The sequence below is a fragment of the Cyprinus carpio genome, chromosome B17, assembly GCF_018340385.1.
Source record: "Cyprinus carpio isolate SPL01 chromosome B17, ASM1834038v1, whole genome shotgun sequence".
Classification (NCBI taxonomy): domain Eukaryota; kingdom Metazoa; phylum Chordata; class Actinopteri; order Cypriniformes; family Cyprinidae; genus Cyprinus; species Cyprinus carpio.
The window spans coordinates 13,025,476-13,049,540 of record NC_056613.1 but is presented as its reverse complement, the minus strand read 5'-3'; the positions used below and the strand labels follow the sequence as shown (position 1 = coordinate 13,049,540).

General features: G+C 36.5%; 2 protein-coding genes across 8 annotated transcripts in view; one reads left to right on the top strand and one right to left on the bottom strand.

The window, feature by feature from the left end:
- Positions 1-89: 89 nt before the first annotated feature.
- Positions 90-15,287, bottom strand: acss1 (acyl-CoA synthetase short chain family member 1). Of its 2 annotated transcripts, XM_042742349.1 has the most exons (14): positions 14,808-15,287; positions 14,483-14,579; positions 12,678-12,877; positions 9,465-9,640; positions 7,941-8,093; positions 7,563-7,710; positions 5,929-6,066; positions 4,598-4,690; positions 4,344-4,456; positions 2,861-2,987; positions 2,431-2,558; positions 1,204-1,267; positions 852-973; positions 90-665 (listed from the first exon to the last, which is right to left on the bottom strand). In XM_042742349.1, the coding sequence occupies exons 1-14, from the start codon at positions 15,157-15,159 to the stop codon at positions 489-491; spliced, it is 2,088 nt and encodes a 695-aa protein (XP_042598283.1). In that variant the 5' UTR covers positions 15,160-15,287; the 3' UTR covers positions 90-488. The 2 variants fall into 2 exon arrangements, with proteins under 2 accessions (XP_042598283.1, XP_042598284.1); XM_042742350.1 differs by lacking the exon at positions 12,678-12,877 and having other exon boundaries at positions 14,808-15,147.
- Positions 15,288-16,345: 1,058 nt separating this feature from the next.
- The window catches only part of hhat (hedgehog acyltransferase), a 49,437-nt gene continuing 41,717 nt past the window's right edge, over positions 16,346-24,065 (top strand). For all 6 annotated transcript variants that reach the window (XM_042742354.1, XM_042742355.1, XM_042742353.1 and 3 more), the window contains exons 1-7: positions 16,346-16,484; positions 17,057-17,182; positions 19,088-19,155; positions 19,348-19,461; positions 19,540-19,734; positions 22,801-23,058; positions 23,143-23,305. In XM_042742354.1, coding sequence (XP_042598288.1) covers positions 17,068-17,182; positions 19,088-19,155; positions 19,348-19,461; positions 19,540-19,734; positions 22,801-23,058; positions 23,143-23,305 — 913 coding nt within the window. In that variant the 5' untranslated portion in view covers positions 16,346-16,484; positions 17,057-17,067. The remainder of the gene's footprint in view (positions 16,485-17,056; positions 17,183-19,087; positions 19,156-19,347; positions 19,462-19,539; positions 19,735-22,800; positions 23,059-23,142; positions 23,306-24,065) is intronic.

Genomic DNA, 24,065 nt, shown 5'->3' with positions numbered 1-24,065 from the left:
AATTAACCAGTCACATCATGTTCATCTTGTCATAAACATGAGCAAATTAAGGCATAAAAGGAGAATTCAAAGAAGAAAAAAGAATATGAGAGAGGTGAGATTTACTGAAACACAGACTGATTGAGCACCTTAAAAATAAAATCATCTCTTAATCAAAAAATACTGATGTTACAAAGCAAATCTTACATAGTCTCAGGCTACAGGAAGAATACTGTGCAAAATGCTTCATAATTAATGTTTTAAAAGAGGTTTGTCCAAGCTGTACAACTCTCAAATGACACCTAACAGTCTTACAGAGGGGCTAGTATCCAGTTCAGGTGGGATTCATGAGTGAGTTTTACTACATATGAGAGCATTTAACCTGCAATTTATGCCTTCTGTGTTCCTAACACATGGCACACTCACATTTACATGATTTCCTGTCATCACAGTTTTTTTCTATTCATAGTTCCTCAAAATAAACATTGCAACATCCCAACAGTCTTTTTCTACTTCTTAGCTGCATGACTTCTGTAGCGTTTATGGGCCTCAATGATCTCTGAAACGACGGAGGGGTCGTCCAGCGTGGAGATGTCCCCCAGGTTGCTCGTGTCCTGCATGGCGACCTTCCGCAAGATTCTCCTCATGATTTTTCCAGAGCGTGTTTTAGGAAGTCGCTTCACAACTTAAAGAAGAGAGAAGAGATGCTTTCACAGCTGGCAAAACAAATCTGCACCAACAGTGATTTAAAAAAAAAAAAAAATCCTGTGATCAGTCATAATACTTCTTTGTAAATGATATAAGAATAATATAGATCAAGAGTTAACACTGTACAACAAGTTCAATAAAAAAAAAAAAGTCAACAATTTTACCAGGAAATGATCTGGGACAGCATATTTAGCTATTTTGGTAGCCACTAGGTGTCTCATTTCTTCAACAACAGCACGCTGGTTCTCAGTAGCAGATTCTTTTAAAACCACAAACGCAAATGGAACTGGTGAAAGAGAAAGACAGGAAAAGAAAGTGAGTTAAATCTGAATGACTGATTTTGTGACACTCAATTATGCCTCTATTATTTTACGCTGTTTTCACAGTGAACAAGGGTGTTGTAAAGCACACACTGGAAGGGGTCAAAAGGTCTCTGGTTGCTGGGCGTGTTCTAGATGGCTCATGAATGAAAAGGGTGAGGTTAAGAACAAATAGAGGGCTTGTCAGGGGTCTTACCTTCTCCTTTGATCTCATGGGGAATTCCAATCACTGCGGTCTCAGGAACATCTGGATGTTCATCCTGATAACAGAGAAATGCACACAGTCAACCGAAGGTTTGGTTCTACACTAACATTCAAAAGTTAGTGGTCAGTAAGATATTTTAATGTTGCATTTAATTTTAAGTCATTTATTCCTGGGATGCAAAGCTGAATTTTCAGCAGCTTTTACTCCAGTGATCATTATAACATTACTTATTATTATTAATGCAAAAAATAGTAGAGCTGCTATAAAAAGAAAGTTCAAAAGAACAGCATCGATTAATCACATCCAAAATAAAAGTTTGTTTACATAATATGTATGTTTGTACTGTGTTTATTTATATGTATATATAAATACACACACATACATGTATGTTTATATTTAAGAAATACTTACATGTATAAAATATTACATATATTTCTTAATAGTACTGTCAAATGATTTATCACAATTAATCACATCCAAAATAAGTTTGTTTACATAATATGTGTTTGTGCTGTGTATATTTGTTATTTAAATGTAAATACACACATATACATGTATATATTTAAGAAATAGTGCTGTCAAACGATTAATTGCATCCAAAATAAAGTTTTTGTTTATATAATATGTGCTTGCACTGTGTATATTTGTTATGTTCATATAAATACACACACAAATGTACATATTTAAGACATTTTGTTTATATATTAAATATATATATATGTAAAATAAATTATATGAATATAAATTTATACATGTAAATATTTTCAAAATATATACTGTATGTGTGTATTTTTTATATGCATAAACATATACACAGTACACACACACACACACACACACATATATATATATAGACCAATATTTATTATGTAAACAAAAAGTTTTTGACAGCACTATTTGAAATAGAAATCTTTTTCAACATTATAAATGTATTTAGTCATTTCTGAATTGAACTAAAAAAACATCTTACTGACCCCTAACTTTTAAACAGTAGTGAATTTGCACAGCTCTGTAAAAACAGACAAAATAAATATATTTTTTAAAATTTGTTTTTCCACATTTGGAAAAAGGTCTGATTAATTTGCCCAATTATTATAATGTTTGGTTTTCAAATGATTTGAAAGAAGGTGCTGGCCTCAAGAAAACTGAATTATGCTGCTTGTGATAAATGAACTTAAATACTGAATTATTCAGCTTGTGATAAATGAACTTTCTCACCAGTGCATCTTCTATCTCAGCTGTGCCCAACCGATGCCCACTGATATTAATGACGTCATCCATGCGTCCTGTGATCTGGTAGTAACCGTCTTCAGTGCGGTACGCCCCATCACCCGTAAAATACTGACCTATGACAGATAACACCTTAATAACAGCTTATACCTCTGATTGTTACCATGTTAACTTTTTATAAAGTAAAAATGTAAATGGAGTTATTGCGAGTGCAATCTACAACAAAACAAGGCATGTTTGAAAAATCCAAACAGATTTTATTTGACATTTTCCCAGCTAGGACTTGCTAACATTCCTCTCATGCCCTCGCTTTCTCGTCAGAAAGAACAGCTGAATAATTCAACAAGTATCCAAACTTTTCTTTTTCATAACTTTCATAGCAAGAAGGAGTTTCAAGAGCCTCTGGGGTCTTGCTCACCTTGGTATGGTTTAAAATATGCATCCACAAATCTCTGGTGGTCTCCAAATATGGTTCTGGCCATTCCAGGCCAAGGCTTGCTGATGCACAGAGCTCCACTGACATCATTTCCCGTTATTATCTGTCCCTGTTGATGAAGCAAAATTGATTATTCTACATGACTAAAAACATGTGCACTGAGAGGTCCGGTCTCTCCTGGGTTGATCTTAACAGGAGGGGGTGAAAATCTCTCTGAATAGCCCCAGAGCATAACAAAAAAGCGCCTCAGAGGAGGTTGGACATGCTCCAGCATGCATTATTACTCTTTTTTTTCCAGATGCAGTAGAGAATTTGAGGGCTCAAAGTTCATCACTGTCTGTAACACAAAGCTTTCGTTAATCGCAGCAGGAGAGGCTGGACACATGGATCCAGGCAGAACCAGGCGGAGCAAAAGACAAATATAACCCATGTTTAGGTCTGATTAGGACAGTCTGCTAGCAATTATCTAGAACAGTTGTTAACTACACTAGAAAAACTAGGAAGTAAAGAGTGAATTAGAACTAATTGGTCATGATTGACTTTGTATTTCACAATGTGACTGTTTCACAACTTTAACTTTATATATCGCACTTGGATGTTATATATAACAACTGTGACTTTATTTGTCATAACTGACATCTTACAGTGTGAGTTTGTGTTTTACATTATGCCTCTGTATCTCACAATGGTCACTTTTTTGTGACTGTGACTTTTTAATTTCACATATTATGACTATATTTCACAACTGTGACTATTTCTTGCAAATGGGGCTAGCAGAATCTCACAATCTCACGAATGTGATTAATTTCTTATAACTGCAGCTTTATTTCTCACATCTCACATAATTATGACTTTTTATTTCACAGCCGTAACTTCTTATTTCAGATGACTATATCTCATGGTTATGCTTTTATTTCTAATAAGTATGACTTTTATTATACAAATGTAACTTTATTTCAGGTTATAATTATATATTACAATTGTAATTTTATTTCCCACAATTCAGAATTTTTATTTTACAATTTTAACTTTATATTTTAGATTATTATGATATCTCACAATTGCAACTTCAAATCTCACAATTATTATTATTATTATTATTATTTTGCTATTATAACTTTATATTTCAGAATATTACTATACCTTACACTGGTGCTTTATATCTCACAATTATGAATTTATCTCATAACTGTCACTTTTTATTTCAGATTACAACTATATCTCACAATCGCTACTATATTTCTAGCAATTTTCACTTTATATCTCACATTGTCACTTCATATCTGACAGTTTTGACTTTTTGTGTGGTTTACAATTACATTTGACATTTTTTACTTTGAGGTGGATATGTTTCTATATTATTGTGTTGTTGAAGAATTTAACCAGCTATAAATGCACCCCAAGTTCCTTAAAAACAAGTGCCCAGGCAGTGAATCAAGGACACAAATAAACAAGTATAGATCACCTTCTCCCCGAGTAGTGCCGGCTGGATGCCAAAAAAGGGTCTCATGGCCATGGCAGGCCGGATCTCTGCTCCCGGTTCAGCTGGGAGTGGAGCGATACACACACCACCAGTTTCTGAAAAAAAGAGAGTGTGGTGAATTATCTGTTTATTTCAGAATAACGTCCCATCAATGCTGCCAGTCTAAGGATTAAGGGTACGATATACAGACAAAAACAGATGCAGCAATTGACAGTCGTTTGAAGAGTGCATTTTACCTGTCTGCCACCATGTGTCCACCAGAGGGCACCGTCCATCCCCGACCACATTATGGAACCATTCCCATGCCTCGTGATTAATGGGCTCTCCAACTGCCAACAGATCACACATTCACATGGTCATTATAGACAAATGCATTGACCAAAACACTGCACTTAAAAACTTGTCTCTAAGTTTATATGATTGAGTGACTTGGCAATTCAAAGAAATCTTGACACTATCTTTTCAATTAGAACTGACAGGTACTAAAGGGACAAACAAAACCCAGACTGGCTGCGCATACCATCTAGTGTCCTTGATGTTTGGCACAAAGTTAGATTATCCATTGTTTATCTCAAAGGCTATGACTAGACTTTTTTTTAAAGTTTTTTTCAGGCTTTTTTTAACTGATGCTGAACTCTCTCTCATGCAGAGATGACTATACCAGGGTGGCGGAAGTTCAGTATCTGGGCTGGTAACACAAAGGTCTTCGGTTCAAACCCTGAAAAAGAGTGACCCTTACACTGAAGAGCTGATTAGTTCCCCTTCCCCATTGTGCCCTTGTGATGCACTTATCCCTCTTGAGACAGAAACAGACCCCATGAAGCAACCTGGGGTTAAGTTGTAATACATTGCTAAAAAGACACACTTACTTTGACAAACAGTTGATACAATTCACATTGAAACAATGTATTTGATAACAGGTCAGTTGTTTTGTTTTGTTTGATGTTTGGAAAAACTAAAGATAGTGATAAGTAATAAAGTAGGCCATTGTAGATAAAATGGGAATGTTTAATATACACTACCCTTCAAAAGCTTGTGGTTGTTATCACAAAAGTGTCTTATACTCACCAAGCCTGCATTTATTTGATTGAAAATGTGAAATATTACAATTTAAACAAACTGCTATTTATTCCTGTGTTGGCAAAGCAGAATTTTCAGCAGCCGTTACTGCAGTCTTCAGTGTCACATGATCATTCAGAAATCATTCTAATATGCTGATTTGATGCTCAAGAAATATTTTTTATTATTATCAATTTTAAAAACAGTTGTGATGCTTAATTTTTTTGTGGAAACCATGATACATTTTTAGGATTCTTTGATGAATACAAAGTTAAAAAGAACAGCTAATTTTTTGTAACATTATAAATGTCTTTATCACTTTTGATCTATTTAATGCATCCTTGCAAATAAAAGTTTTTTTTTTTTATCTTACTCACCCCAAACTTTTTAATGGTAGTGTACTATACCAAAAATATAATACATTATACCTCCAAAAACATATATTACAATAGCTGTACTATATTTATTTGTATTTATTTATTTATTTACTAAACCTCTGTAGTCTCACCAGATGCGAGTGTCTTCAGTGATGACCTGTCATATTTCTTCACCCAGTTTTCCTCATATTTCAGAAGTAATCTGATGGCAGTAGGAGCTCCATAAAACTGATTTATTCTTAACCTCTGAACTGTCTCCCAGTAACGACCTAAAAACAGTCACAAAACATATTCTAACAGTTAAGACAAAGATAATGAAGAGTCTGATTTACAACCAGAGACTCAAACAGAACATTCACCATATGAAACTACAAAAACAATTTTAAAACATAAATATGAACATAAACGTAACATATGACTACAAACGTTACACAAAAACATTTCCAGCTTTTGAAAACCAGGTTTTATTAAGGGGACATCAGAGGAAAGGTTTCCTGTAGAGGTCACACTGTAAAGAGCACACTGCTTTACGGCCACTCATGAAGGCTCATTTCCATTAAAATGCACTCATAAAGGCAGATAAGACTAGCTATACAGGTTAATGTGTCACATGATTTTATCTGAGGACTGAACAAAAGAAGTTTATTCACTTTGAAGGGCTGGGAGGGACAGTAACACTATCTAGCATGATCTAGAGGGGTCATCATCATGATCGACACAACTACTAAACTTCAGGACTGAATAGCTGTGTTGTTCAAGACTGAATAGCTGTGTTGTTCACACTGCAGGCAAATATGGCCCAAATACGATTTTTTGCTCACATGTGACTCAGATCTGTTTTTGTCACAACAGTGTGAACAGCACAAACCACATGGCATCTGATCTTTTCAATTCCGATTTGTGCCACTTCCGTATGTGGTACTAAATCCGATACAGGTAAGATGTTTTGAAATGGGACCGCAGTGTGAACGGTCAGGTCAGAATTCATGTGACTTTTACGTCATTCTAGATCAATATTCATCCTAATTCCACACTGACGGGAGTCACTTCAAAGATTTTACATACCCAAAGTTATCAAGACAGTTGCAAAAGATAGTCAGTGGAAGTACAGTGATGTTTCAGAACTCATAAGTATTATAGTGACAACTCCATATACAAGTTAAACATGAGAGCTTGAATCATTTAAGTTTCAGAACTCTGCTGTCTTTTGTCACATCCTTGTCTTTATTTTTCATATTGCCTGTGCATAATTTCAACTTTGTGGGTTAACACGACCCCACTGACGCGATGTTTACCTCCCTGAACATGGTTGGGCTAGTTTTGGACTAGTTTTGAGAAACAATCAGGCAGATTTTGTTTTGAAACCTGGAAACCCTGTTTGTATCATTCTTTTCCGCATGCGGGAAACATGATCTGTTTACACTGTAAATCTGACATTGGCCACATTGTGACAACAATGTGAACAGCTATACAAAAAAATCGGATCTGAGAAAAAATCGGAATTGAGCACTAAAGGCTCGCGGTGTAAACATAGCCTTAACACTCCACTAAAAAGAGATTTAAACAGGATGTGATGCATTTGGAATGTTTTTTTTTTTTATTATTAAAATTTAATTCAATTGCTTTTATTGTCTGCAGATAAGCTGCAATGCTTTGGCAATATAAATGCAAATCATTTATCATGCCGATAAATGTTTATCATGCCATGTGTGCATTATATATACTGCATGATTCATTAGTATTGATCATTTCTCTTGATATTCACCTGGATTGGGGTAAACAGGTGTGCTCTCAAATAGAACAGATGTGGCTCCGTTACACAGGGGTCCGTACACCACATAACTGTGACCCGTAATCCAGCCGATGTCAGCAACACAGCCAAACACATCTCCAGGTGTGTAGTCAAACACATACTGCAACAACAGACAAATTATAACGCTATACATCATAATATAATATATATACCACCAGTCAAAAGACTGGAATGCATTTTTGAAAGAATGACTACATTTGATCAATTTTACTGTAAAAATAGTAATACAGTACAATATTATTACCATTTAAAATTTTAAATAACCAAACTAGCATATTATAATGAGCTGTGTGTGTTTGTGTGTGTGATCAGAGAAGCACAGAGACACACCTGATGTGTGAGGGAAGCGTAGAGCAGGTAACCGGCCTGTGTGTGCACGATGCCCTTGGGTTTACCCGTACTGCCTGAGGTATACAGCATGAACAGCATCTCCTCGCTGTCCATGGGCTCTGGAGCACACACCGGAGACTGTCCCACCATTACCTGACACAGACAGTAAAAGTACACTGCAGTTTATTTACATTATCAGCACCATATGTTATTCATTTTTTTACTGTTTTTATTGTGTATTTCTGTATAACTGGTAAATACTATATAGGCTATAAAGCAATCATACTAATGAAGTAATTTGGAATTGAAAAACAGAGTGAAAGAAAATTTTTATTACATTTAAAAGTAGTTGCATGACATTTATCATCACATATTGCATACTAATAGAATACATTTGAACTTTTTATGCTGTTTTAATCGTTCAGTTAAAATGCAAAGTTGTTATGACAAGATGATCTATTTGATATGGATGTTGCACACACACAGCAGGAAAAACAACTTGCCACACCCTCACATGCAGCTGTGACTGTACAGCTTCTGGAATTGTCTTTGGTGTTCTTTAGAAATGAATTAATAATCACTCAAATGGAATATAGATACAACAATCACCTGGATATACAATACGAGCTTCTGTTCAGTCACTGTTCATTTTCAGGCTTTCATGCAGGTATAAAAGGGTTAACTTTCAGTTATTCACTTCATTGTTGTTGTCTTTTAATTTATCTGTTGTGTAACTTAATAATAATCTTTGTTTAGTCTAAATGGATTTTCCGCTTGATTTGCCACTGTTAATATTGAAGACTAATGTGTTTTTTGCAAATAATGAGATTAAACAAGATATTTACCCTGTAACAAAACATTAATCTTAAAACATAACTCTAAAGCCCACGTGGAGAGTTTACTGAGGCCCAGATGAGCTTTTTTGCACAGCCATTTTTTCTGTTCTTTACATCACATGCAATCTAGTATTTCCTTGAACTGTCCCTACAAATAGAACGCTGCCAAACTGTCCGACATGTGACCACTATGACCAATTCTAGACAAGGAAATTCCTGCCCTTGTACAGAGTGGGAGAACATCACTATAGAGACAGGCAAACAAAGGCAATTCTGGCAAGACAAAACAAGGCGGGCTGTTAACTGTGCAACTACTCAAAAATGAACTAGAAACAGAACTATACTCCTAGTTTTGTGCCCTACTTAGGCACAAATTAGGGACACATTCCTTCTCCACTTCACAAACCATTACAAAGCTTTGCAAAAACTCTGTTTCTGGTAGATGAAGCCTTAAAAAGTGCAAACCTAGCAGAAAGTGACTTGCTGCACAGATATAAAATACTTGGAAGCTGATGCTTAGGCAAATGTAAACACTTTTAATATCCTACTTATTCTCCTTTGTTGCAGATCATCCTTATTGCCATTCTTGGCAGAGGTATATAAAACCCAAATAATAATAATCATGTAAATGTTCGAATTTGGCTTTCTAATCTGAACACTGCAGAAGGTCATTGTTGTGTGAGTTTACCTCATCTAATGAAATGTCTAGTTTGCCCATCGGCATGCTCTCGTTAGTTCTCTTGGCCACAAACACATGCCGGACAGACGGACAGCTCTTCACTGCGTTATCCACCGTTGACTTCAGATCGAAGATACGGCCGCCCCTCACACCTTGGTTGCTTGTGATGACAATCTTGCACTGGGCTGTGTGAATGGAAGAGAGAGAAAAAATTAAAACGATACTAACCAGACAATGTACGATAGCTCTGCTTGCTACCACTCAGAGCTAAATTTAGACATGATGGCTCTGCATGTGTAAACACACTTCATTTTAGGTCATTTTTAAAGAACGCATTTGATAAGTTTACTTTATTTTAAGAAACCTGTCTCAACCGAACCACTACGACTGAATCAGATCAGAAAAAAACATCTGCTCAGTGTCTGCTGTATTAAATAAGATAAAGAAAGGCCTCTCTAAGAACAAACGCCTTCTGAAACTTATCTCTGTCCAGAGCATCACGTACACACAGATATCCCAAAATGCACAGGGTTTTTGTTTAGATAGCTAGCTTTCCCTAATTTAGTGTGTATAAAACACAACATGGAAACACACTTGACTCTTGTTGAGCTCAGCATTCCTGGAAAGTATACAAGAACTTTGTTAGAATTGAATAACCAGCAGAGGACTTTAAACCTTGTAGCTACAATTAATAGTCAAACTAAATTGACCATATTTACTTTTTAAATACAATTTTAATGTGCTTAGTCTTATTGTACACAATTTATCAGTACACTTAAAAAGCTGTCATAATCTTTCACCATACTATAATAACTTGCCCTGCCACTGAAGTGACTTGACTAACGTCACCATTACATTTCTATAGAAATTTACATAAATACAGTTAAAAATAGTAAAATTGTGAAATATAGTAGTGAGCATTTAAAGTGGATCAAAAAAGTTTATCAAAGTTGTCCTAAGACAAGAACACATTTTGGTTTAAGGTTTTGATCCTGTTTACTAGTGTATTATTACCATTTTAAAAAGAAGAGTTATATTTTAATATACAGGTGCATCTCAATAAAATAGAATGTCGTGGAAAAGTACATTTATTTCAGTAATTCAACTCAAATTGTGAAACTTGTGTATTAAATAAATTCAGTGCACACAGACTGAAGTAGCTTAAGTCTTTGGTTCTTTTAATTGTGATGATTTTGGCTCACATTTAACAAAAACCCACCAATTCACTATCTCAACAAATTAAAATATGGTGACATGCCAATCAGCTAATCAACTCAAAACACCTGCAAAGGTTTCCTGAGCCTTCAAAATGGTCTCTCTCTTTGGTTCACTAGGCTACACAATCATGAGGCAGACTGCTGATCTGACAGTTGTCCAGAAGACAATCACTGAGACCCTTCACAAGGAGGGTAAGCCACAAACATTAATTGTCAAAGAAGCTGGCTGTTCACAGAGTGCTGTATCCAAGCATGTTAACAGAAAGTTGAGTGGAAGGAAAAAGTGTAGAAGAAAAAGATGCACAACCAACCGAGAGAACCGCACCCTTATGAGGATCGTCATAGCAAAATTAATTCAAGAATTTGAGTGAACTTCACAAGGAATGGACTGAGGCTGGGGTCAAGGCATCAAGAGCCACCAAGGAATTTGGCTACAGTTGTCATATTCCTCTTGTTAAGCCACTCCTGAACCACAGACAACGTCAAGGGCTTCTTACCTGAGCAAAGGAGAAGAAGAACTGGACTCTTGCCCAGTGGTCCAAAGTCCTCTTTTCAGACGAGAGCAAGTTTTGTATTTCATTTAGAAACCAAGGTCCTAGAGTCTGGAGGAAGGGTGGAGAAGCTCATAACCCATGTTGCTTTAAGTCCAGTGTTAAGTTTCCACAGTCTGTGATGATTTGGGGTGCAATGTCATCTGCTGGTGTTGGTCCATTGTGTTTTTTGAAAACCAAAGTCACTGCACCCATTTACCAAGAAATTTTGGAGCACTTCATGCTTCCTTCTGCTGACCAGCTTTTTGAAGAAGCTGATTTCATTTTCCAGCAGGATTTGGCACCTGCCCACATTGCCAAAAGCACCAAAAGTTGGTTAAATGACCATGGTGTTGGTGTGCTTGACTGGCCAGCAAACTCACCAGACCTGAACCCCATAGAGAATCTGTGGAGTATTGTCAAGAGGAAAAAACGAGAAACAAGCGACCAAAAAATGCAGATGAGCTGAAGGCCACTGTCAAAGAAACCTGGGCTTCCATACCACCTCAGCAGTGCCACAAACTGATCACCTCCATCCCACGCCGAATTGAGGCAGTAATTAAAGCAAAAGGAGCCCCAACCAAGTATTGAATACATGTACAGTAAATGAACATACTTTCCAGAAGGCCAACAATTCACTGAAAATATTTTTTTATTGGTCCTACGAGGTATTCTAATTTGTTGAATGAGTGAGCCAAAATCATCACAATAAAAAGAACCAAAGACTTAAACTACTTCAGTCTGTATGCACTGAATTTATTTAATACACAAGTTTCACAATTTGAGTTGAATTACCGAAATAAATGAACTTTTCCACGACATTCTAATTTATTAAGATTCACCTGTATTTTAAAATGTAATTTATTCCTGTTATGTCAAAACTGAATTTTCATGAGCCATTACTCCAGTATTTGGTGTCACATGATATTTCTTTCTTTCAAAAAAAAAAACTGTCCCAACCTTTTGAACAGTAGTTATACAAGCTAAACTTATTCTATAGAAACCTATATATTTATTTCTATAGAAACCACTTTTAACTAATCATTTAACGTTTGATAAACCCTACAATTCTGTAATTACATATCCTCCTAAAATATGTTGTGAATGTGCCGTTTCATGCTTCCTTTAAACAGACCAGAAATGAAAGCAACTGACACTTCACTTATAAGGCCCACCCTAAAACGTGACTAAAAAATTACTGACCATTTTCTCAAACAAGATTTTGTTCATCTCTAACGTTTGTATTTTTAGATGGCTTCAAACACAACTGTACAAAAATTATTTAAAAGCATGTTCTTGCTAGTACACTTTTAATAGTGGGGACCCTGAGGAATATAAGCAGTGTAACTGACCTCAGCTTGAATTATTATGTAAATTTTGTTTGATTATTTTTTTGCACCAATTTTGTAGTACCACTCTAAGTGCTGAGACAAACAGTTCACTGCTTGATGACAAAAGAGCATTATTTTACTCACCATCCTGAATTCTGCCAGCAAGAGCCTCTGAGCTGAACCCTGCAAACACCACAGTGTGTACGGCACCGATACGGGCACAGGCCAACATGGCTGCTACTGCCATAGGAGACACAGGCATGTAGATGGCCACCCGCTCTCCCTTTTGGATGCCATAACTCTTTAAAGTGTTGGCAAGGCGACAGGTCATCTCCAGAAGCTCCCTGAGATTTGAATGTTTTACAGATATAAACATACAGCTGAGTAACACAAGCAGTTATGCGGTTGGGTAAGGAAATATGTGATTAATGTGTTTAATTTCAAGTGGTTTAAGTGTGCAATTGAAGCAAATGTGCACGGAAACACTGAGGTCACATGGTCAAACTAGCATTTATGGGGTGTAGTTTAATAGTGTATTTATGCTAAAATAAAGTACTGGCAAGCATTTCTTGATCTCCTCCATATGCTTGTGAGATCATGGACAAAACACTTTCACTTTCATACTAATGTCCATTGATGTCTTTTAACTTCCTGTTCACCCGTGGAAGCGGGAAAGTGACGTGTACATGTATGCTGCTAAGGGTGTCGTCCTTTACACACATGACTGATTGTGCAATCTGACTGCTTCTTCACAAAACACCCTCAAATGATTCCTATCTGACCTCGAACAAGAGATACTGGGAAACTAATCTTCACATCCCTGCAATAAATGATGAGAAATAGCTTATTTTCAAGGGTCAGTGTGGAGGCTAGATCAGAGGAAAACGGGCTGCTGACTCTCGTGTTTTGGTAACAGTGCGGACAGTAGATCCTGTAAATATGTACCCTACTGTTAACAGCAGTGATCTGAACTGCAGCCCGAAATATTAAATCTTTTTTTTTTCAAGCACTAGAGAGCGGGGAGACGCACATTCCATCACAGGACCCTCAAAACCTGCCTTTGTTCTCCATAAGAAACTGCATGTGACGGAATTCCCCCTAAACTCTGCAGTAGCGTGCTCTCATATTACATCGTAACCGTGTCAATCCCAGCACAGCCAGGATTTCTAATCTGTCACACTATTATAAAGAACAGTATGAAAAACTGATATTTAATTTGACTAGGTCAGCATTATATGGCTTGAAAGGTAGGCCTAATCTAAATGAAAACCTAGGGGAAATGAGCATAAATAATTCTAGCCTTATGTGAGCAGAATTCATTAGGAAAATATGCTATTTGCTCTCAATACCACTGGAACAATAACTTGCATTGCTGTTATTGTTAACTGAAACGACTAAAAGCATTTTGATTATTTGAAATAAAATAAACAGTAAATGAAATATAAATATTAGATGAAAATACTGACTGACATAAAGCTAACATACTAAAATGACTAAAAATTAAATAAATATTCTATTTAAACTAAACAGAAATACTGAAAAACAAAAACTAATAAAAATGACAAGTGAATAACAACATTACTAAAATTAATATAAATATATATATAAAGCTAACTCAAAATGCGTACTATAATATAAATACATAAAACAGAATAAATACTATAATATTGCATAAATACTAAAATATAACTGCTAACTACTACTACTAATGGCAATGTCAACAAGTTTATAATCTATAGGCAGTGGTAACTAATTGACTGGCAGTCACTATTGGAATAAATTCTAAACAGGCAAATCTAAAATAAGTAAAAGCACCATAAAAGTAGATACTGGTTAGTTTAAAGAGACACATGTTAAAAGTTAAAACTGCTTGCTGTGAGTTGAAAATGTACTGGGGGTGGGGTAAAGAGCCACATGTGAATTTCTCAGGAGCTACAAATGTACTGTACCTGTATGTGATCCTTTCTTCTGTGCCAGGTTCATCTTTCTCCCAAATCAAGGCCACTCTGTCTGGATCCTTTGCCACGTGTACATCCAAACAGTTCACTGTCAATCATTGTAAGAGGAAATTACTACTATGCTTACTGTTGACAATAAAGAAAGTTTTTCTTTATGCATTTATAAAGTAGCATGTGAAAATGTTAGTATTACCTATCAGTCAAGTTAAAATACACTCGTAACCTTGTGTTCTGATTGAAACAAATCTTTTATAACGCATATTGGCCAGTGGAGGTTTATCAACAATATACTAGTAAAGAAAGGTGTGACACTCACCAGAGACGTTCAGTTGCCCTCCAAGAAACCAGTTGATTTTCCCGCTGGAGAGATCGCAGTCTGTCACTTGATCGAAAGGTTTGGTCCATGCCAGCCTTTCCTTGGCGATGGATCCCCAGAAAGTTTCTGGATCTCTAACTGACAGGTCATATAAATCTGCATAGGTCTTTCCAGCGAGATGCGAGCTGAGGTCCGGTTGAGCCGCGCTGATGCTGCTGCTGCTGCTGGACACAGACCTCGCGTTACACCGTGAGATCAACACAACACTTTTGCGTAAACATTTCTTGCTCCTAAAGATAACATTTCCCCTGACCAAAGAATTCAGAAAACATAAGCTCACACGTCCAGCCATTATTCCACTCAGGCTCTGGAGTGAAGTTTGCGCAAGTTTCCTCAGTCCGTGATTATTCCTCAGAAGAGAGGGAGGAGGAAACTTGTTGACAAAGCGCTCGCCTTAAGAAAACCTCACTACAAACCCACCCCTAAGCAGATTCATTATGGACAAACCATGTCATGAATCATAAGAACTTGGCTTTCACAATCGATTCCAATTCTACAATTTCCTTTATTAGTTGGGTGTTTTGGATGTTACACAATATTGGATTGTACGGTCGTAGTGCACTTATTACACAATCATCGGACATTTTAAAGACTTTCAATGGTTTCAGAAAACGAGTAAATGTGGTTCTGTTTACATATTCAAAGCAGCCACATGTTGCATATCATCACGCAACCTTCTTTCTGTCGCAGGGTAAAGTGATTAATTTATAATAACGTTTGCATTAAACGGTTTCACTTTTCTGTTTCTTAAACTTGATCTTGAATGCGACACGCTCTGGATGTTCTTCTCATCTACCCCAATCTATTGCTGCCCCCTAGTGGAGGAGGGGCAGTTCGGATAGATAGATAGATAGATAGATAGATAGATAGATAGATAGATAGATAGATAGATAGATAGATAGATAGATAGATAGATAGATAGATAGATAGATAGATAGAAAGAATATCTGGAAACCTCTCCTGGATCAAAACGCAGCCCATGAATTGGTAGTCTTATGTGTTTCTCTGTATGTGTGTGTGTGTGTGTGTGTGTGTGTGTGTGTGTGTGTGTGTGTGTGTGTGTGTGTGTGTGTGTGTGTGTGTGTGGCAGTAAGCTGCATTGCACCATAGACTTTAGCCCCCCACACACACCTTCAGGAAGTCTCTTGTCCTTTTGGGCCTCTCAGCAAATTGTGCTGCCCTTTGGCAGAGTTTGTACTGAGAGACGTAGTGAGTGATGATGTGTATGTGAAATTTGTGTTATTTATTGGTTTCCCCTTTTCATCAGTAAATAATTATTATCTTACTGCGTTTTGTTTACATTTGTTCCTAACCTAAGATAACCTTTTCTGAACTAGTTATACACTGCATTGTACTGATGCATTGTTCATTAAAGCCAAAACAACGGCCTTCCAGCGTAGCGTGAAGTGAAGGTATTTGTGATCAATTAAAGCTACCGTAATTTGCGGCAAAATCCCTGACAAAAGTAATTAAGGCACTCATGGGGTTAAAATACTGTGATAGGACGTATTGGTCGGGTTAGCCAATCAGATTATAGAGGCGTGGCAAATCTCGGAAGCATAGGGCGGAGCTTCGCGGCAGTGTTTGGCTGGCACGAGAGTATATCTGTTGGTTTTTGTGAGTAACTGAAACAAATATGCAAATATTGTAGTGTATGAATTGTTGCAATATGATAATGCAATGAGGAAGCTTGTGTAATAAATCATTCCGTATGTTGTAAGGTGTGAATGACTGTTCGAGCAAATAAAAAAAAATCTTGCACTTCACATCCCGATTGAACTATTGAAATTGATTGTCATGAAAACTGATCACAATCTCCTTGATACACACAAACACACATATAAATTCCTTGATACGTAATCAAGTATTTTGTTGAATGCGGTTGTGAAATGGTGATAAAGTAATTCATAAAATGTATTTATTGTGTTTTATTCATATCACAGAGAATGGCATATCTTTGAAATGTTAATATGTAAGTTTGAATATGCATGATCGTTATCTATGAAACAGCTTTGGTAATATCCTCTGAAATACAGTTTAAGCTTACTTTTAGACTAGTTTCTTTACTTATGCTGCTTAATTTTGGAAATCAAGTTGTGTCCAGAACAGGAACGCTCCAAATGTAGTGACAACTGACCCATTGCAGGTTTGAAGACTAACCAATTAGTGTGTATCTTCTTAACCTGCAGGTTCAGCTTTCATGACTCCACAATGGGAGCTGGTATCTCTACCTCGATGGGAGATGACGGCATACTGGATTCTCTCCTTCTCCTCCCATCTCTATTCTTTCTACCAGTTGCACAGGTTTTCTGAAGGTAGGCTGCCATCCGCCCAGAACAAAATGCAATTCTGTGGAAATTAGATTAAAAAAAAAAAAAAAAAAAAAAGAGGATCTCAGGAATCTTAGATCTCAGCAATGGTTCAGTGGCAACATATTTAATTATCAAAGGAAAACAGATTCAAATCCCAAACCTAATATATAATTAAAAGAAAAAGCCAAACAAAATTGCAACAGAACAAGATACATATTGCATAAGCATTAGACAACCACCACACCCCACAAATTTTCAGCTAGACGTAAACAAAACATGGATTGTTATTAAATGAATATACCTGTTGCATAATTTATTTAGATGAAATTATACAAAATATAAAATTATTTTTGCTGCATTTTTACAGCTTTTTTGTTTTACATTACAACGTGTCAGTTTGAAAAGGGTTGCTGTGGTGTGTGTATGGGGGGGGGGGGTGCTTGTTCCTGTCGTGTTAACTGCTGACTCTAAGGGTTCTGAAAAGGTTGTGCTGTCATTTTGAGGGACGATGGGATCTCAGGTCAGCAAAAGACACCACACAGCACCCATTTGATCTCTTTCAACCAAAACATGCCAGTCAAAAAAAGTGCAAAAATAAAGCTTCAAAATAGGGCCTCTCCTCATGCACAGAGAAAACACTGCATACTGTAAATAATAACAAGGGTGAAATTGCTGATACATTTAAACCTAAATATTTTAGCTATCAAACAAACAGTATTTTTAAAGAACACCATCTAGCTGACTTTGTTACATTGCCTATAAATCAAAAAGATGTTAAGCAAAACGTTAATTTTATATGTTTGTGTATAATAAATTGAAGGAAATCAATCAGTCATTGTTCTTAAACTTTATTCACAGGTTCTACATGGTTAATTTTTTTATCTTAAATATTCCATTTTGTGGCTTATCGCTTGGCTAGGTCCAACATTTGTTTTTCTTTTTTTTTTTTCATGTTGAAGACACTTTAAACACAACTAATCACAAGTGAATCAATATACAAAATATGACTCCAGGTCAGTGTCACTTAATATCTATATCACAGCAAACATGCCCAGGAGAAGACTTTTTGCAAGCTGTGTGTTCCAAGACCAACAGATGGCACTGTGGTCCTACTTCTATTTCCACGTACACTTTCATTTCCAGAAAAATTGTGCGTGTTTATGATAGTGTGAATAGATCCTTGCCTGCCAGTGCACCCTGCAGGAAAACCGTCTGTCGAGGTGATGAGAGGTCCGTCCTGAGAAACTGGATGAAGAAAGAGATGTAGGGAGAGAGGGATGGAGAGAGAGAGGGGCGGGGTGGAGAAAACAATACCAAACTAACACTGCATTGCAGGGGAGTAAGAAGAGATTTTATGCATGTGTGCAAAGAATATGCAAGAGATTTTATCCTTCATCTAAAACTTCCAACTACAAGATCCAATTTTTGTAGATTTTTTTCATCCATTTTGCAACACGTGCCTTGAAGAGGATTTGAAGGGATGGTTCACCTAAAAATAAAAATGTTCTTTCAAACCTGTGGGACTTAATTTCTTCTATGGGAAACCAAGGAGAAGTTTAGCAGCATGTTAGAGCTGTATTCACTCTGACATTAACAGTGGATATGGACCAGGGGCTGTCAAGTTCACTTTTATTGTAGTAACAATTTGGATGTTTCTGCTAAAATTTCCCTTGAAAGCAATAAAATTTTGGATTGACAAAACATTACTTTTTGGGTGAACTATCTCTTTACAAGAAGTTGTGCTTTGAAACTTAGACATCCCATGGAGTCCATATTATAAGAGTGGAGAATGAAGTGGATGTTGGATAAACAAAATTCTGATTCTAGTTAGCCAAAATAGTCCTGTGTGGACCTTGTATACCTCCCGAATAGTATGTGAGAAATGAGTTTCCTGTGTGTGACTGACAGAGCATGAGGTCAGCCTGGACAGAGAGGTGCAGCTGGAGAGAGGATTCCTTATATGGGGATTCAAGAAGGTGAGAGAACACGTGATAATTATATTAGTGACTTTAATCAGGGTGACACATTTGGCTGATGCACCCCACCAAGCCCAATTTCCTGTTTCCCGCTCAATCATCAAGTTCCTTTTATACAGACATGCAAAACAGACACACTTTATGTGTGTCTGCCATTGTATATGTGTGTTTTTCTGTCTGTGTCTGTTTTAGGACCCTACAGATTTTGAGTGGAGTTTTTGGAATGAGTGGGCATGGCAATCTCTTTTGTGGTCATTGATTGGCCACGCTGTGCTGTCCATATTGGCAGATAATCTTTTGCCTCAGGTTAGTTTAATTCAGAACAAATGAACTCATCTAATGTTTGCTTGTTTCATAATTTTTCCTTGTGCATTTGTGTAACAGTTCCGACTGGCAGTCATAACGGTGTATGGCTTCCTCTCAGCTGGTTGGCTTCTCGGAGTGCGGGGCTTGACTGTCTTGATGCTGCATCTGAGCATCTCATTGGTGGTTGCTCAGCTACGTAGCCCCATCCTCTCATGGTTTTGCTCCCTCCTGCTGCTCTCCACACTCAATGTCCCTGCCCTCCAGGATTTACAGGTGTGTGTGAGTAATAGCTTTAACCATGTATGTGAGGCACCAACATCTAAAGCTGCTAAAAAGTGTCCAATTTAAAGGGTTTGTTCACCCAAAAATGAAAGACTGTCCTCATTTACTCACTTTCATGTAGTTCTAAGTCGTTATGGCTTTTTTTCTCTTTCTTGGAACACAAAAGGAGGTACTTTAATGATGTGCTGGTTGCTTTTTTCCATGAAACTATATCAAGAATGATGGTTAGATCTTTCAAGCTTCAAAAAAGGATGCAAAACCACATAAAAGTATCATAAATGACTTGTGCGCCATACTCAGTATTCATGTGGGAAATAGCAATGCATGACTTGAACAACTTTTCCATTGAATCAAAACTTTTCAGTCAGTTGCTTAATTTCAGGTCGCATTCAGTAGTTTGTGCGCCACACTCAGCGCTAGTTTAAGTTTTAGCAATTTTGTTATGGTACTAAAATATTTCAAGTTTTTTCATTTAATATTTATATCTTTTTTTAAAATTTCAGCTTTATTTCAAATAACAAAAGCAATTTTTAGTAGTTTTCAGTTTAAGTTAATAATTACAAAACAGGTTGATTTGGTTGAAAAAAAAAAAAAAAAATTATAAATGGTTCATGCACAAATCGAACTGAATCATTTAACTCACTCCTTAAGTTAAAATCTCCCTGGAGGTGAAGATTATTAGTGAATGACTTCAGTTTTGGTCTGTTTCTTACACAAATCTGTTGTATGGCTTCAGACGACTTGAAATATAAAACATGAATCACATCGTGCAGTTTTTTTGTGCCCTTTATTGAACTTTAAAAACTTAAGTTCCCATTTGTTGTAATTGCATGTAAAAGAGTGACCAGCACAGTCTTCAAAATTTCTCCTTTTGTGTTCCACAAAAAAGTAAGTCATACAGTTTTGGACCCGTATAGCGTATTTACTTTTTAAGTAAATGATTACAGAAATATTGTATTTGGTCGAACTACCTGTATCTCTTTCAAGTTATCTATATTGATGGGGTGAGGTCTGATGGACAAAGTAAGGGCTTTGTCCAGTTCAGGATCTGGAGTCTGTGCTGTTTCCAGGGCTCTCAGAGCACATCTGCAGAGCTCCGCAGAGAGAATGGAGATGAGACTGAAACAAGCCTGCATTAAAAGTCACCATTCTCTTCACACAAACACAGTGGCTTACACTCTCAAACAGTCTCCCAAGCAAACATTTAAAGTCAAACGTTTGCATGCACAACAGTGCTTGTGTATTTCCTTTTTCCTCACACAATAGATGTTATACAGCTGACTCCCAGGAGGTCTTGTTTTTTTTTTCTTCTCTTTATCTGCTTAGTCACTTGACAGTGAATGATTGATTGACAGCTGTCATTAGATATCTGACTGAAGGGGAAAGCAACGAGATCAACAAGCTCATTCCGATGGAGAGGAGGAAAGAGACGGAGGGAATATTGATCTGAGTGACAAATGAGTTCCCTCCTTGCCTTGAGTTTCTCCTTGATTAATTGTGACACGGGCCCAAAGCTTCCCCTCTTAATTAAACCTTCATTTAATTATTATTTATTACTCCGAAGCAGTCATTAACATACCCATCTGAAGAACAAACAATTGTAATTTAATCTATTGTGATCTTTATTCGTTTTTTAATGATCTCCTTTTTTTCAGTACATCTCTATTTACCTGAGTTACTTATGAGCTGTGAAAAACCCTCAGGAAGACAGCAATACCCATGCAGCCACCGCAGAGATCGCCATAATGACATACAAAGAAAAACAGCATCAGCCAGTGACTAATTTCAGAACGCTGCCTTGTCATTTAGTGTAATTTAGAGGTGGTTATAGCTTTATTTTTGAGTGGCGATAATGAGTTTTTGAAAGTGGCTGCTGCTGTGTCTCCTGGCTAGATGCCAGCTGTCATCTTCTGAGCATGCCCAGTAGATCATATTAGTTTAGTTTCGCCACAGAGGAAGCTGGTCTGAGGTGGAGTATTCTGGAAAGCTGTGGTTTACAGTGGTTGTTCATCCCTTACACAGTAGCCTTGTAAACGTTAGTCGGTCTAATGTTAAGGAGATGCTGTTGCCCTCTTTATGAAATACAAAGGACTAATTAGACACGTTTGGATGCTTAAGTTACACTTAAAATCTCAGAGTGACATTGTATTATATGCAGTATATCAAACTAAGTTTTAACTGGTCCCAAGCTGGATCTTTTAAGCTTCATAAAGTATGCAAAACCACTGTAAAAGAGTCATAAAACTGCGATATGACTCGTTCATCATACTCCACATAAATGAGGGAATCAGCAACACCTGACTTGAACGAATTGTTCTTTTGAGTCAAATCTTTCTCAAATCTTTATCAGTTGATTCAAGTGATATTTTAGTATTGTTTATGTACTATTACAGTATTTATAGATAACTTGAATGAGTCCAACACTGCTTCATTTTGAAGAATATGTGCATTGTTTTATAATTTCTAACAAGCTTGAAGAGTATGCCTATGTATAATATAGTGTAAAAAAAAAAGAGAGAGAAAATAAAATCCATGCAGCAGTTTTACAGGTGAAGTGTGTCCTTGCTGTCTCACTGACGGCATTTCCCACCAAAATTGGAAAAATAATGACTATTTTGAAACGTACAGAAGCCCACAGAGCCCATAAAATAAGTTGTAATCCTGAATATAGTAAATTTCTTTTTATTTGGGAGTTTTGCCAGGAAGTTATTAAGGGGATGGCATCTGAATACATCAGGCCACTCTTTTTTTCTGTTTTTGTAATCAGGCTGTTTTTGTAATCCTGCTTCACCAGTTCTGACAAGATTGTCTTCATTTTTTGACACCAATGGCACCTCTGTCTTACGTAATAATAATAAAATAAAATTATTAAATAAAAAAACAACAAAACAAGGTCTTCCTGCTGAGGCATGTACACCCAATAGCACCAATTTACTAATTATATTTTGATTTCAGGGCCTGTCTTATGATCCAGTTTAGATTTACAGCCACTGATGTGTGGTTTTCTAATTAGTTTGTTAATTTAATTGTTTTCCCTCTGATTTTATTTGTCTCTAGCGTGGTTGGTATACATCTGAAGACCAGTACTACCTCTTGCTCTTTAGTACTGCTGTTTGTAGCTTGCGCTGCATCAGCTTTAGTCTGGAGCTGTGCTGGCACCCCCTGCAGGCTGGAAGACCAAACCACTGCTCCAATCTAGAGGAAAAAAGACTGAAGACTCTGATTTTTCAGTTCTACAAGCTCACTGCCTACTGTTTCTATCACCCCCTGTTTTACAATGGACCCATTGTGACCTACAGAGACTTCAGTGAACAGGTAGAAGAAAATGAGATTCATAAAAGGCTGCAGGCTCTGTGCTTTATCCAGATGTACTGTGAATGTCTTTCTCTGTCTCTGCAGATAGAGAGGCCGGTGTATAAAGTCTCTGTGGTGTATGTGTTGAGTGGAATACTGCGTGTGTGTGTCTGGTGGTGTTTAGCCGAATTCATGATCCACTTTATGTACATGCACGCTATCCAGAGCAACGAAACCTACCTGGAGATGCTGCCGCCCTGGGCGCTGGGTGAGTTTCTGGCTGCATATGAATTCATGGACTTTCATAGTATATATTGAATTTGATGAAGAATGTCTCAACAGACTTTAGTGATGCAAGTGTGTATGTATGCATTTCCAGACATACTACATCTGCCATGTTGGCCTTGTCCTTTTGAAGGTTTTTTTATTTTTTTTATTTTTTTATACCTATGATGTGCTAACAGTAACTACAAAGACAGTCTACATGGGTGTTAAATAAATACGATATCATTCAAAAGCTTGGGGTTGGTAAGATTTTTTGTGATGTTTTGAAAGGAGTCTCTTAGGTTGTATTTATTTGATGAAATATTATTATAACTTAAAAATAAATGTTTCCTTTTTTAATATATTTTAAAATGTAATTTATTTCTGTAATGACAAAGCTTAAATTTCAGCAGCCATTACTCCAGTCTGAAGTGTCAAATGTTCCTTCAAAAGTGATTCTAATATGCTTATTTGGTGCTTGAGAAATATATAATTATTATCAGTGTTGAAAAAGTTTTTGTGGAAACACACACTTTTTCAGGATTTCTTGATGAATAGAAAGAAAGCAATCTGAAACAGAATTTTATTACATCCAAAATAAAGAAATATATGTTTATATATATATATATATATATATATATATATATATATATATATATATATATATATATATATATATTATTAAATATATATAACTTTTATTTTGGATGTGATTAACCGACTTTACAGCACTAATTAAAATATACATTTTTTTGTAGTATATT